This window comes from Didymosphaeria variabile (assembly GCF_027946475.1).
Source record: "Didymosphaeria variabile strain IMI 356815 chromosome Unknown scaffold_5, whole genome shotgun sequence".
Classification (NCBI taxonomy): Eukaryota; Fungi; Ascomycota; class Dothideomycetes; order Pleosporales; family Didymosphaeriaceae; genus Didymosphaeria; species Didymosphaeria variabile.
Window position 1 is genome coordinate 81105 of NW_026611624.1, and position 12835 is coordinate 93939.

The 12835-nt window shown below is 51.6% G+C and overlaps 5 protein-coding genes across 5 annotated transcripts; 3 read left to right on the top strand and 2 right to left on the bottom strand.

The window, feature by feature from the left end:
- Positions 1–393: 393 nt before the first annotated feature.
- N0V89_006462 (uncharacterized protein) lies at positions 394–1437 on the top strand (the record flags this gene model as incomplete). The annotated part of the gene is given in 2 exon segments (XM_056215232.1): positions 394–400; positions 419–1437. The coding sequence occupies 2 exon segments, from the start codon at positions 394–396 to the stop codon at positions 1435–1437; spliced, it is 1026 nt and encodes a 341-aa protein (XP_056069479.1).
- A 586-nt stretch (positions 1438–2023) lies between these two features.
- On the bottom strand, positions 2024–3055 carry N0V89_006463 (uncharacterized protein; the record flags this gene model as incomplete). Its single annotated transcript, XM_056215233.1, has 1 exon — positions 2024–3055. The coding sequence occupies one exon, from the start codon at positions 3053–3055 to the stop codon at positions 2024–2026; it is 1032 nt and encodes a 343-aa protein (XP_056069480.1).
- A 680-nt stretch (positions 3056–3735) lies between these two features.
- On the top strand, positions 3736–5514 carry N0V89_006464 (uncharacterized protein; the record flags this gene model as incomplete). The annotated part of the gene is made up of 1 exon (XM_056215234.1): positions 3736–5514. The coding sequence occupies one exon, from the start codon at positions 3736–3738 to the stop codon at positions 5512–5514; it is 1779 nt and encodes a 592-aa protein (XP_056069481.1).
- A 193-nt stretch (positions 5515–5707) lies between these two features.
- N0V89_006465 (uncharacterized protein) lies at positions 5708–7667 on the bottom strand (the record flags this gene model as incomplete). Its single annotated transcript, XM_056215235.1, has 3 exons — positions 5708–6118; positions 7053–7211; positions 7263–7667. 3 exons carry the CDS (start codon positions 7665–7667, stop codon positions 5708–5710), a joined length of 975 nt encoding a protein of 324 aa, XP_056069482.1.
- Positions 7668–8887: 1220 nt separating this feature from the next.
- Positions 8888–10507, top strand: N0V89_006466 (uncharacterized protein; the record flags this gene model as incomplete). Its single annotated transcript, XM_056215236.1, has 4 exons — positions 8888–9007; positions 9069–9632; positions 9686–10085; positions 10140–10507. The coding sequence occupies 4 exons, from the start codon at positions 8888–8890 to the stop codon at positions 10505–10507; spliced, it is 1452 nt and encodes a 483-aa protein (XP_056069483.1).
- Between the last annotated feature and the right edge of the window lie 2328 nt (positions 10508–12835).

Here is a 12835-nt window from a genome sequence, read left to right on the forward strand (position 1 = left end):
ACGCAGCCGGTCCCAGCACCAGCTTTGCGTATCTCGTGCAGGAGTTCCAGGTCGGCTACTCAGACGTCGCACCCACAGTATATTATGTTGTGATCATGATAGGCGTCAGCAGCCTCATTTGGATTCCGATGACGAATGCTTTCGGCAAGCGCATTGTACTCATCGCTTCAAGCCTCATCTTTCTCGCAGGATGCATTTGGGGCATATATGCAACATCGCTCAACAGTCTCATTGGTTCAAGGGTCCTGGGTGGTTTTGGTGTTAGTGCTGTGCAGGCAATTGGCCCTGCTGTTCTTGGAGGTACGTCTCTGCTCAATCGATGTTGCCTGTTACCGCGTTTTCTGACTATGCGAAGATGTCTTCCTCGAGCGCGATTACTCCAAGATAATTGCCATGTATAGTATGTGTCTATGCGCAGGTGCGCAATTGGGCCCTTTGTTCGCAGGCCACATATCTCTGAACTTGGGCTGGCGATGGCTTTTCAAGATCGTCGCCATTATACTCGGATTTAACCTCCTGACCACGATAACATTACTACCTGAGACGACTTTCATCCAACAGGGTAGCGTGGACGCAACAGCAGCCTCCCTCGATGCGCAGCTCAACGAAGCTATTTCGGGTCGCAATCATAGCAGGGCCTTTGTACCGGCCTTACGAAAAGGAATTCTCTATCAGAAACACCCTCACGTCCGTGGTGGAGGTGTCATGGTGTGGATTAAAACGCTGGCACGACACTTACCATTCCTCGTCGACCCCATTGTAATTTGCTCCGCCGGTCTTTGGGGTATCGTTCAAAGCTGGGTCATCGTTATATCCGTCTGTTCCTCGCAGCTTTTCGCTCCCCCACCATTCCTCTTCACTCCAGCGCAACTGGGCAACTGGACAGGCACCAGTATGGTCGGAATCATACTTGCGTTCCCCATTGCCGGTCCACTCGTAGACATCATGTCGCGCAAGCTCTCAGAGAGAAATGGCGGACATAAGCCGGAATATCGCTTGTACAGCATGATCATCCCGTTCATGATCTGCTCCCCTGGCTTACTGCTCTTCGTCTACACCTTCATCAAGGGTTCGTACGTTGGCCCCGCAATTGGCTTTGCGATGCAAGCTGCTGGCCTCACCTTGGTACCTTCTGCGACTATCTCGTACGTCATCGACAGTCATCCGTTCCACGCCCCTGAGGCAGTCGCATCTATAAATCTGCTCACGCATCTCATATCATTTGCTCTTTCGAAGACAGCAAACGACTGGTTATTGCGCGTTGGAGTGAAGCAGCTTTTCATAGACATGGCGGTGATCGAGTGGGCGTTATTCATTGGGTTGACGCTTCCTCTCTTATTTTTTGGACCCTGGCTTCGCAAGGCGTTTGCAAAGTATCATGAAAAAGTTGGTGGGAAGAAACTCTGGAATTCGAGCGTTGATCTGGTAGGACATTAATCCTTCTACCAATGTACCTCGGAAGGATCGCAATGAGTCTAGCCACGTTCAAAGCGTAGATTTTATTTACATTCTCCCGAGGCTGGAGCTATGAAGTGACACCTGCTCTACAAAGTTGATCATTTGGTATCATTGCGTCTCCGTTGACTGTAGCTTAGAACAGCGCATACTATCATATGAAAGAAAAACTTTAGGGTTGTTCGCTGCTTCTCATTTTTGGCGATCCTCAGTGGACAAGCGTAGCTACAGCGTGTTGTTTTTGGTAAGCTTGGCTAGCCATTCCGCACACTTGATGTTCGAAACCACAGCTCGATCGTCGCTGTTGATCGCGGTTATGCGAAAAGACACCCCCCGTCGGGATGCACAGATTTTCTGTAGGTCATAAGTCTGTCTGATGTTACTGTACAAAGTCATAGTTGATTATGGTATCTTCTTCGGTCATTCTATCCAATGATCACGTCCGTTGTTGTAATATGCATTACCAAGTGCAACAACGACCACTTCAGAACGAATGATTTGTATTCGGGTACATATTATGTGTTATTCACAATAAATCGTCTAACGTCACATCATGTCGCTAAATCCCTCATGCTTCGCCATAAGGCTTGATACCAGCAAGTCGGAGAATCTGATCCGTCACCTCCACCTTCTCCAAAGGTTCATCCCTTTCCAGCGGATCCTGCCTACCGTCCTTCTGCGCCTTGCCCTGCCGCCAGATGTTGCAGTGAGGCCAGTGGGTGGTCGCCTCATACTTCTCGAAGATATCTTTCTTCTCAGCTAAGTCTTCAGAGGAAGCTAGGTCCCGTGGCGTCATGCAGACGTAGATGACGCTTCTGATCTGCTCTGTCTCAACCTTTGCGACGTGGTGGATAGTACGCGAATCCCAGAGGATCAGATCGCCGGGCTCGGCCTCCACTTTGATCTCCTTGCAGCCCTTGCTTTTGAACCAGTCTAGATCCTCGGGCTGGAAGAGGTATAGATCGTAGTGTTTGACGTCGGGGCTGAGGCGCGGGCGCTTCTCGTGGGTCTCGAAGTACTCCTCGAACAGAGCAGAGGAGCCCACCGTGAGCAGGAGGCCACCGTCCTTGGGGCCAGCGGGACTCAGGTTTAGGATGCCTTGCACGCATGAGAGACCCTTGCGCTCAGGGGCCTGATCGGTGTGAGGCCACGGGTTGAAGTCGTCGTCTTTGCGGCCCGGGAGCGTGACGTTGAAAGCATCGAAGGAGACGATGAGCTCGTCGGTACCCCACAGTTCGGAAAAGGGCTTGATCACACCGGGTTCGGTGCGGGCATCCCACATGAACTTCTCGTGAGCGGAACAATAGTGCAGGTACATGTTTTTGAAGTTTTGAGGAAGGTGCTCCTTGGTCCAAGTTTCCTTGTTGTTGATGTCGAAACCATTGTCGAATGACTGCAGCCAGTCGAGGGTCTTCTTTTGGTAGTAATTAACTGCCTTTTCCTTGGGAATGGCACCCTTGAAAATGTGGTAACCATTCTTGAAGAAGTCGTCCCGCCAGTCACCGTGTTTGTTCTGGGAGTTGAGGGTCAACGAAGGGCGGGCCTGGGCAGCCGAGGCCTCCGAGGCTGATTTAGCGACGGTAGTTGTCTGGGTAGCCATATTTTTCTTTTCGGTGGTAAGATAAGAGTTTAGAGGCTAAGAATGAAGATCAGAATGGGGTGTTGCCCTAAGCTTTGGGCAGTGCTAGATGGTTACTAGACAATAGAAGCAGCTTGATACCAATATTCTAGACGGACGCTGCTCCTGGCAAACCTTTAAATGCTGTTGGCCTCGCCACCGTTGTCATCCTAAATTACGGAAAGCCCACCGCTCGCGCCAGTTCGCGCGAGGCTCGCAAATCACGTGATTCGGGGAAACAATGCCTCGCGATGGAGACGACAGTCTGGGGCCCCGCAGAAAGTGAGCAGCGTGGATTGTCTCCGCTTCTGTTCCCAGCCGGTGGAAGAGAGCCTAGGCTGGAATGTTAAACTGGCGCGAGCTCGCGCGACTTCGCGCGACTTTGTACCCCGCGGTTCCGTCTTTCCAGCCGATCGATCGCTAGTAGACTACCGGCCTTACAGCGGCAGCCTGAATATCAGGCGTGGGCGGCCATGCTCAATGCGCGGTAACTGTGGTTCTCGAAATCGGTTCGGACAGGCGCTTAAGAAGTCTCTGAATGACCAAATCAATAGAAAATAGGGTTGAGACGACCTTTTTCGATCTTGTCAACTTCTTGACCACCGAGCTTCCACTCTGTCTCTCCGGCTCCAGGCGATCATTTGTTCGTCACACATCACACCATGCCTCCTCCAGTTCAGCTGGGTCTGATCCAAATCGACAAGCCTACCGTTGGCAGAAACGGCTACCAGGGTTTCAATCCTCATTCCGAGGTACTTCCCAAGGGTTGGAATGACCACAATGCGCGCCCTTTGCCGACCGACATTCTTGTGGAGCATGACGTCGGCATCAAGGTTCGCGATGGCGTTACTCTCTACTGCGACATCTACAGGCCAACCACTTCAGGCCCCAACGAGCAGGTGCCTGCCATCCTAGCATGGAGTCCATTCGGCAAGAAGCTCAATGGCATTACGGTGATGGGGAACCTTCCATGGAACATAGGTATTCCCCGAGACACGACCAGTGGACTTGAGCGTTTTGAAGGCCCCGATCCAGCTGAGTACGTCCCCCAGGGCTACGCCATCGTCAACGTCGACGCCCGCGGAGCTGGCGACTCTGAGGGCTCTGCCGTCATTATGGGAACGCAGGAAGGCGAGGACGGGCACGATGTGATCGAAGGCATTGCGAAGCTGCCTTGGTGTACTGGAAGTATCGGCCTCGCTGGTAACTCCCATCTGGGTATTGTTCAGTGGTTCATCGCGGCGCAGAACCCACCTTCGCTGAAGGCAATCGCTCCCTGGGAAGCCGCGGGCGATCTGTACCGAGAGCAGTTCGCTCGCGGCGGTGTCTGGGACAGTGCTTTGTTTGATAGTATCACCCATAATGTTATCCAAGGGCATAACGGACTGGAACATTTCGCCGAAATGTTCCGACGAAGCCCACTGCAAAATGCCTACTGGCAAGACAAGCGCGCCGACATCAAGAACATCCGGATTCCAACATATATAGTGGCTTCTTATTCTACCTTTGTGCACACAATGGGCTCGATCCGCGGCTGGCTGGATGTCGACACAAAGGACAAGTGGCTCAGATGGGACCCGTACCAGGAATGGTTCGATCTGTGGGCGGTGAAGGAATCTCGAAACGAACTTGCGGCTTTCTTCGAAAAATTCGTCAAGAGCAAAGACAACGGGTTCGAAAAGACTCCTCGTGTGCGTCTAGCTCTGCTCAGATTTGGGGACCGAGACCCCATTTATCCCATCGAGGCGGATGATTACCCTATCCCGAACACCAAGTATACCGAATTCTTCCTGAAAGACGAGAGCACACTTTCCTTGGAAGCACCAAAGGAATCAACAACGCTGTCATATTTCTCTGAAGTGAAGGATGGCGGCTTCCAGAAACTCTCCTTCCATTACACGTTCGAGGAGAAAACAAGACTGGCAGGTATTCCGAAGGCAGTGCTCTATATGTCGACACAGGAATCGGATGACATGGCCGTTTACGTAGTCATCCGGAAGTTAGACAAGCACGGAAAAGCCTTGCTGAATTTGAACATCCCATGGGCCAACGCGCCGATCAAGTCCTTCGACGAATTAGACGCTAAGGACCACCACAACCTGCTGTTCTATTTCGGCCCGCTTGGAATCCTCAGAGCATCCCGTCGGCATCTCGATGCTTCAAAGAGCATGCATCCCAACTACCCGTTTCACACCCATGATCGAGTGGAGCTTTTGAACAAGGGTGAGGTCGTTGAGCTTGAGATCGGCCTATGGGCCATGGGAATCGAGTACGAGGCGGGGGAAAGTATCAGCGTTGAGATTCAGGGACAGTATCCTTTTTTCAAGGACTATTCGGTGCATGAGAAGCCTAAACCTGATGCTGATAAGAGCAATGTCGGAGATCATTTTGTGCACGTTGGTGGAGCGTACCCGAGTCGTGTTGTTCTCCCTTTTATATAAGCCGAAGGTCGGGCTGCCAAACGTACTGTATCGTAGCGGTATAGCGAATACGGAAAGACGCTTAGATTAAAAGACATTTCTTATGCAATAGACGTTTTGCTGTACTTTCAGCTCTGTGTTTGGTAACGGATTATTAGAATACGCTTGTAATTGTCTTAGTGCCTTGTTCGCTCATGTGAAGATGTGTAAGTCTTCAATATCCCGGGAACATGATGCTTTCCATAAGCCAGAACGCATCTGGCTGCCCATAAGCGTTGACCATTTCCGGCAGGGAGGATGTAACTATGGGCATAAAAACCTCTTCGTTACCGACGATGCCGACATTTAATGTATCTGTTGACAAGGCCGGCCATAACGGCTGCTCGTGTTCGTTGAGCGAAGAGTACGGCGATTCCTCAAAAGGACGGGCCATGCTCTTGATGAGCTGTGTTAGATTAGCCTGTCCGATGGGTCTTTCTTGTTGAGCAGACTCTAGGTCCAAGAACCGTCTAAGGGTCTTGGAGCCCTCACGACCAATGGTGCTCTTGTGACTATACTTCTGGAGAGTGGCTATGCAGAGCTCGACAGAGCCTCTCCCTTCTTGTATTTCCACTTCTGTCCTGCGCTGAGGGCATGTTAGGAGGTCTAGACAGAGGAAAACTCCAGCGGCAATGGTGGAGGAGCCAAAAACCCTAGAAGTAGGCATTGTTAATACACGATAGCGACCGACATTTTGAAAATAAAGGACGGAGCGGCATACCACAGTAGCTGGTATGTTGGTGGTACATCATTCATATGAACGATGTCTAGCGCAGCTCGCATTCCGTGATTACGGATCTCCGACCAGGCCGGAAGCTGTACAAAACCCTGCTGCAACAGAGCTCGACAAAGTACTAGTCGAATGAAGTTGATCGTGCATAGAAAATGGGCCCGTTGCCCAGGAATCCAGACGGGGACCTGTAATCCCTGGTTGATGCCATCTCTGCAGCTCGCTGTAAGCCGATCAGCCTTAGAGGTAAAATCATGTTCTAATTCGTCAAGCCGGTTCAGAAACTGACATAGCATTGTCGGAGAGTTTTCTGACGTCTTCACGTATTCATGGAGCATCTGTGCAAGCCTCGCGAGCTCTATGTGATGAAGCAGAGGAGAAAAGACTACCACACCATCGGATATTGGAGAGCGTCCGAGGATGATATTATGGTCAAATCGTCCTATCGAGACAATACAGTCAAATGAATCTGCTGATATGAAAGCTTGAGATCGTGGGCCTGCCAGCCTGGTGCATGTGTGTCAATATGATGCGCCCCTCGTTACTCAAGAGGGCAGACTTACCAATCGCAGATGACTAGAGTCCACCAGAGCCGACGCCCAAGCTCCCTACCCGTCTCGTCTGCCCACTCTCGGATGCGATGTAAACTTTCAGGGTATGAAGACTCTGAAGCGAGGCGATGCATTTGCAAGGCATAGGCAGTACTGCGAGCAAGGCTCGCTAGATTTATATCCCGATACCTCTGGCCAAAGTGGGGATGGCAGAGAGTCAGAATGGCAGCAACCTGCACCACATGCAGTTGCGGCTTGCCCATGGCATCGGAGTGCTCTAGCTGCAAACATGCTGCACGATACCAATGGTGACATATCGAGAAAGAATAGGGGCTCGGTCCGATCATGGGCACATTGAGGGACAGGGCATCCTCATCACCCATGAAGAATAGACCCACCTAACAAAGACGTCAAACAAGAAGAACGCAAAATGGCGAATGTGAACTTACTGCAAGAACGCTGAAGTAGACAGACATCCACTTGTGATCTTGTAGAACCTCAAGCGTACCAGCTATCAACGCGTTTTGAAAAGCCTCATGCTCCATAAGAAAGTGGTCCACACGAAGCGCGCAGTGAACCCACCCCAACATCTGCAAGGAGTACTCAACGATCCGGGTACTTGTCTGTTTGTCAGGGACGGACCGCAGCGTCTCGACAAGGTAGTGCATGTCCTTCTTCACAGCAAGGTTTCCCAATTCCTCGTGCTTGAACAGTCCAAGATTCCACTCGTCCAGGATCGCTCCAACCTCCTCTAAGGAATGTACCTGATGACTGCTGGTCGGCGTTGGGGTGTCTTCGCAGGCTGAGCCAGCAATTGGTGACGGCCTGATCCCAGGTCGGCCCTGCAAGCTCATCATCAGGGCGAGCTCCAGCTCGGCTACCCGCTCCTGCAACCTCGAAGTCTGCCGGGCTAGCGACGCATTTTCATCTTCAACGGGGGGCAGCGCTAGATGGAAGGGGTTAGCCTGACTGCGAGTATTTCTTTCATCCTGCGGGAGATGACTGCTCACACTGTGGGCTTGCCCCTTACCCTTACAATTTCGCGCACGCAGAGGTGAGCGCATCGGTCGGCGATGCATCTGCCGCAGGGCGTCTTTTTGTCGCATTTGACGCGGCGCCGGGCGCACTCCAGACAGCGCTGTGGTACGCGTTGACTGGCGCGTAACTCCGCCATGTTCCCTAGGGGTTGAACAATGGCAGGAGAGAGCTTCCGACCCGTTCTTTCGGCACTTTAGGCACGTGCTGTTAGGCAACCCGTGGACATTCGTGGAAATAGCTTTGGCGTGACTTGCCGGTATTCTGTTGAGTAGTGATGCCTAGGATGGAACCATGATACGCGATGTAGGCGCCGACCCCTGCTCATTGGCCATGTAGGTATATGATGGGGAAGTGTAACGAGGGCTGTGGTCGAGAAGATGCGCGTTCAAAGGGGGGGGGGTGCATATGGAGGGTCTGCGCTGCTCGTAGGGCAGCTTGGGTGTGTGGTCGGTCTTGAGCTTGGACCACCGACTCTCCACAGTCCACCAGTCCGTCCGTGCGGGGTACCAGCTCGCGCGGGTTCGCGCGAGTCCCCATCATCGACAGAGCGAATATTGCCATCATGCGTGGATTTGCGAAGCAATATGCTGTTATGCACACTTCATTCCGCTCGTCTACTGCCTCGCTGTTCCGCCGTCGCGGGTTTCCCCCCGCGTCTAACTCCACAGAGTCTCAACCCCACAGTCTCGACCCCAGAGTCCCCAGATCGGCTGGTTAAAGCCTGGCACAGGCTTGAGACGAAACTCGCCCTTAGCTGCCCTTGCTTGAATATATATACGGCGGCTACCAGGCCACCTGAACTAGGAATTACGATCAATATCTCTCCTTTTTGAGGCATACCTAGGTAGTCGACCATCGAGCGGCCATCATGGAAAAGACACCGAATCTGCAAGTCCACGACAAGGTGGATAGTTCCAGCATCCCACAGAATCAACTGGCCGATGTGTTGCCGCAGAATCCAAGACCATGGTATTTCACGCCTCACCTTCTCAATTTGAATCTCTGTATCGGCACAGTCTTGTTGTCTGCGACAACCATGGGCTTCGACGGGTCTATGATGAACGGCCTTCAGGGGCTGGACAGCTTCATGAGTTATTTCGGACATCCCAATGGCACATGGCTCGGACTCATGAACGGCGTCATGTTTATTGGAGGTGTAAGTGACATTGGTCTTCGCTGTATGACATAATCCTCTTTCTGACAGTGACAAACGATAGGTAATCCTCGCATTTCCAGCTGCGTGGTTGTCTGATACCGTTGGCCGGCGGTATACCATGTTCGTCGGCATAAGCCTCTTGATAGCAGGAGCCGCAATGCAAGCCGCGTCGCATAACTTGGCCACTTTCATTATTTCCCGATTCATAGTCGGCTGCGGCGTTGAATTCTCCATTATTCCGGCACCTGTTCTCATCACTGAGCTTGCGTACCCCCCTCATCGCGGGAAGGTCACTGGTTTGTTTCAAACATGCTTCTACCTTGGAGCTATCGCTTCTAGCTGGATCACCTTTGGCACCTTCACGCTCAAGGATTCGACGTGGAGCTGGCGCATTCCATCCTTGATGCAAGCGTTCTTCCCGCTCGTGCAGCTGCTTGGACTTTTCTTCGTTCCGGAATCGCCGCGTTGGCTGGTCTCTAAAGGCAAGCTGGAACAGGCGCGCTCTTTTTTCACAAAGTACCACGCTGGAGGAGACGACTCCCACCCGCTAGTAGATTATGAAATGCAGTTGATCACCGCCCATCTCGAAGCAGAAGGAGAGGTCGCAGGTATGGGATGGTCTAGCGTAAGACAGGCCCATCATCTATCCTTTCAGCGGCTCCGCTAACAATAGTGTAGCTCTGGAAGACGAAAGGAGATAAGAAACGCCTTTTCATTGCGGCATTCACTGCCCTCATACAACAGTGGTCCGGCAACGGTATCATCACGTACTACCTCGCCCTTGTGCTCGATTCTGTCGGCATCAAAGATAGCTTCGAAAAGACTCTCATCAATGGTATCCTACAGATTTTCAACTTTTTAGCCGCTATCTTCGGAGCATTCTGCATTGATAAGCTAGGCCGGAGGACGTTGTGGTTGACCTCCTGCATCTGCATGCTGGCTTCGTTCTCTGTCTTCACAGCACTATCAGGAGTCTACCTCGAGGGCAGTAATCCTGTCTCTACCGGCCGGACAGTCGTTGCATTCATCTTCATCTACTTCTTCTTCTATGATATCGGAGTTACCCCGCTATCGTTTGGTAAGTCCTGTTCCACAAGACATTGCGACAGGACGCCCGATTAACCCACGATAGCTTATCCCGTTGAAATTCTCCCCTTCCACACTCGGCAGAAAGGTTTAGCCATCACGAACATGTTCAATACGTTCGCGCTGGTGTTCAACGCGTTTGTGAATCCCATTGCAATCGAGGCCATTGCTTGGAAGTACTATCTTGTATACGTTGGCGTCTTGGTCGTCATCACGATCGTCGTGTATCTGTTCTATGCCGAGACGGCGGGCCGTTCGCTGGAAGAGATCTCCGAGATCTTTGATGGGCCGATCATCGTTGCGAGCTTTTTCCAGCGACGCGATAGACGCGAGAGTGAAGGCGGGCGCCGGTTTGAGAGTGGGGAGGATGTAGACAAGGGGACTGTTGAATACCTGGAGAAGGCGAAGAAGTGAATAGGTAGATTTATGTTTTTTGTTTAGTGTATTCTTTCTCTTTACTGTAAAAAGCTTAGAAATTTCTGTTAGGACCTAGTCTAGCGTGAACGCATATAGACTTATTTGAATCGCCTCCATAAGGCTGCCGTATTAGACATAAAAGGGCTTGTTGACATTACAGATTACAGTACAGAACTTAATACGACACGCACCTTAACCCGAAGGGGTTTCCAACCATGCCACCCCTTCCGCGCCTTCTACCCAAGGAAAAGCTACACGCTGCCCACCTCGCCGCTCGCCTTCCTGTTCTAGCCGTTATGGGCGCTGACATACGGCTGCTGATCGTGGCCCAAGAGCCAGGTGCATCTGAGCGGCCATTCGTGCCTGTTACCTTGAACGTTGGATTAAGGAAGCCAATCCTGTTTATAGTGGGAATTCTCATTGGTCGGGTCTTAGCTAGGTATTAGTATCGTCCAATTTGCTTGTGAAAATGTTCCTCTTTGGGATTGTGCGAGTTATCTTCCGATCTCTAGACTGTTTATAACAGCTGTGAGTGAAGTGGAGGGGATGAGTACGTAAACGAGCGATGGAATTACAGGATATGTTGACAAACAGCGCGTCAGGATGGGGTACAAGACGAGGCGCAAGCTTGAGCAGAACTTGGAGGTGTATCTCTGGAGCAATGTTAGGAAGAATTTCCAGACGCTATTTGCGGGTAGTAGGTAATGAGATGCAAATGAGTGCGCGCGGAACGCTCCGGCGCATAGTACCTGGTGGCTGTGGATGTGGAGATGCTCGACTGCGGAAGTCTAGGCCAGTAAACAGGAGACTTGTCGCTCGACCAGCCATAGCACTCATTGTAGGAGGGCGCTCTTCTAGCGCTGTAAGAGATTTTTCCACTAATGCTCCCAATCGTGTGGCGCCCATAGATGCTGCATCAGGTTTCCATGTTCAGTACGTTGGCCAAGACTTGTCGTGTCTTTTCGCTCGTCGACAGTCTTCTTTGTCCTTCTTGTGCTTGACTGATGCATCGGGCCAACCCCCGTACAACGGGTCTTGCCGGCTCCACTAGTGCCTACTCCGGCTTCGCTAATGTTCAGCTTACCAAGTTTTCAATTCGTCCGTGGCCGTCGACGAATGCATGCTCACGGGGTCGTCTGGAGATGGCTACCTGCATGTGCGGAGTCGAAGGCTACATTAACTATTACACATACGCTCTCCTCAGCCACATCCACCATGAAGAGCACCATGCTCAATTTGTTGCATGTGATTACGGTGCTAACTGACTTACTAACGCTTCTCTGAAAGCAGCTTCTCGTGGACTTCACCACTTCACATTCGACAGAGCGCTCCTCAAACAGAACCTACCAATTATGCGATGATGCCGGTCAGAACCTTTCGACACTAACTTTCTCCGCCATGATATTGCTAGGAAACCATCATTCTGCACCACCACAACAGTAGAGACCCGACCGCCTAGGACTCGACTTGGCCATATGAAGCCAAGAATATAGTCCCACCAAAGACCAGCTTTTCCCCGCTTCACCCGTGAGCGCCCATCATTACACGTTGGAACGCTGATGGCCATTAGGGTCTGGCCGGGACAGGTCCTGGGATATGAAAGATGGCGGCTTTGTTATCTGCCAAAGTGTGCTGTGGTTCCCGTCAAAAGCTTGCTACTGCATCCGCAAAAAGTCTCCATATCACAAGCCCGCAGTAAATTCAAGATCGCTCTACTTTGAGCGAACAGCACTGTGGTAGGATGTGGCGCGGTGCACTGCCCTGCTTTGTAAAGCGTTATACGAGTAGTCCCGGGGGCCTGTCTTTGTGGAGCTGCCCAGGAGAGTTCTCAATGAGGACAGGTGGTAAAGAACCCTGAGAATCTTCCTGATGTGTAGTCTAGCAATCTGCGACGTTTCCTCGAAGCTCACATTAGCTCGCATGCAAGCACACTTCAGAAGCTGTTCGCAGCGACATCAGGAAATGCCTTAAGCTAGCTGGCGTCGATCCTTACCAGACCATTCGGTAGAGATGGCGGGAACGTGCAAAGTGCAGGATGTAGCCTGTAGATCAATGCAGGAGGGCGGGGTTGGGGAGGAAAGTACCCGACTAGTTAACTTACACTGAGAGTATTTGCTTTGCGCCATGCAACTATCACGTAGCAGTCTAGTATCTTCACATAGTTGGCGATCCAGAGGTTGGTATCTCCTCCAGTCTCTGGTTCTTCTGCGGCTCGACACGTGGCACTCTGCTTCGCTTCAACGACGGCAATTGGAGCGAAGGGTTCGAAAGCCATGCGCATAAGAGTTGTATTTTCTAGTTTACACGGCATGGGCGTACGAATTA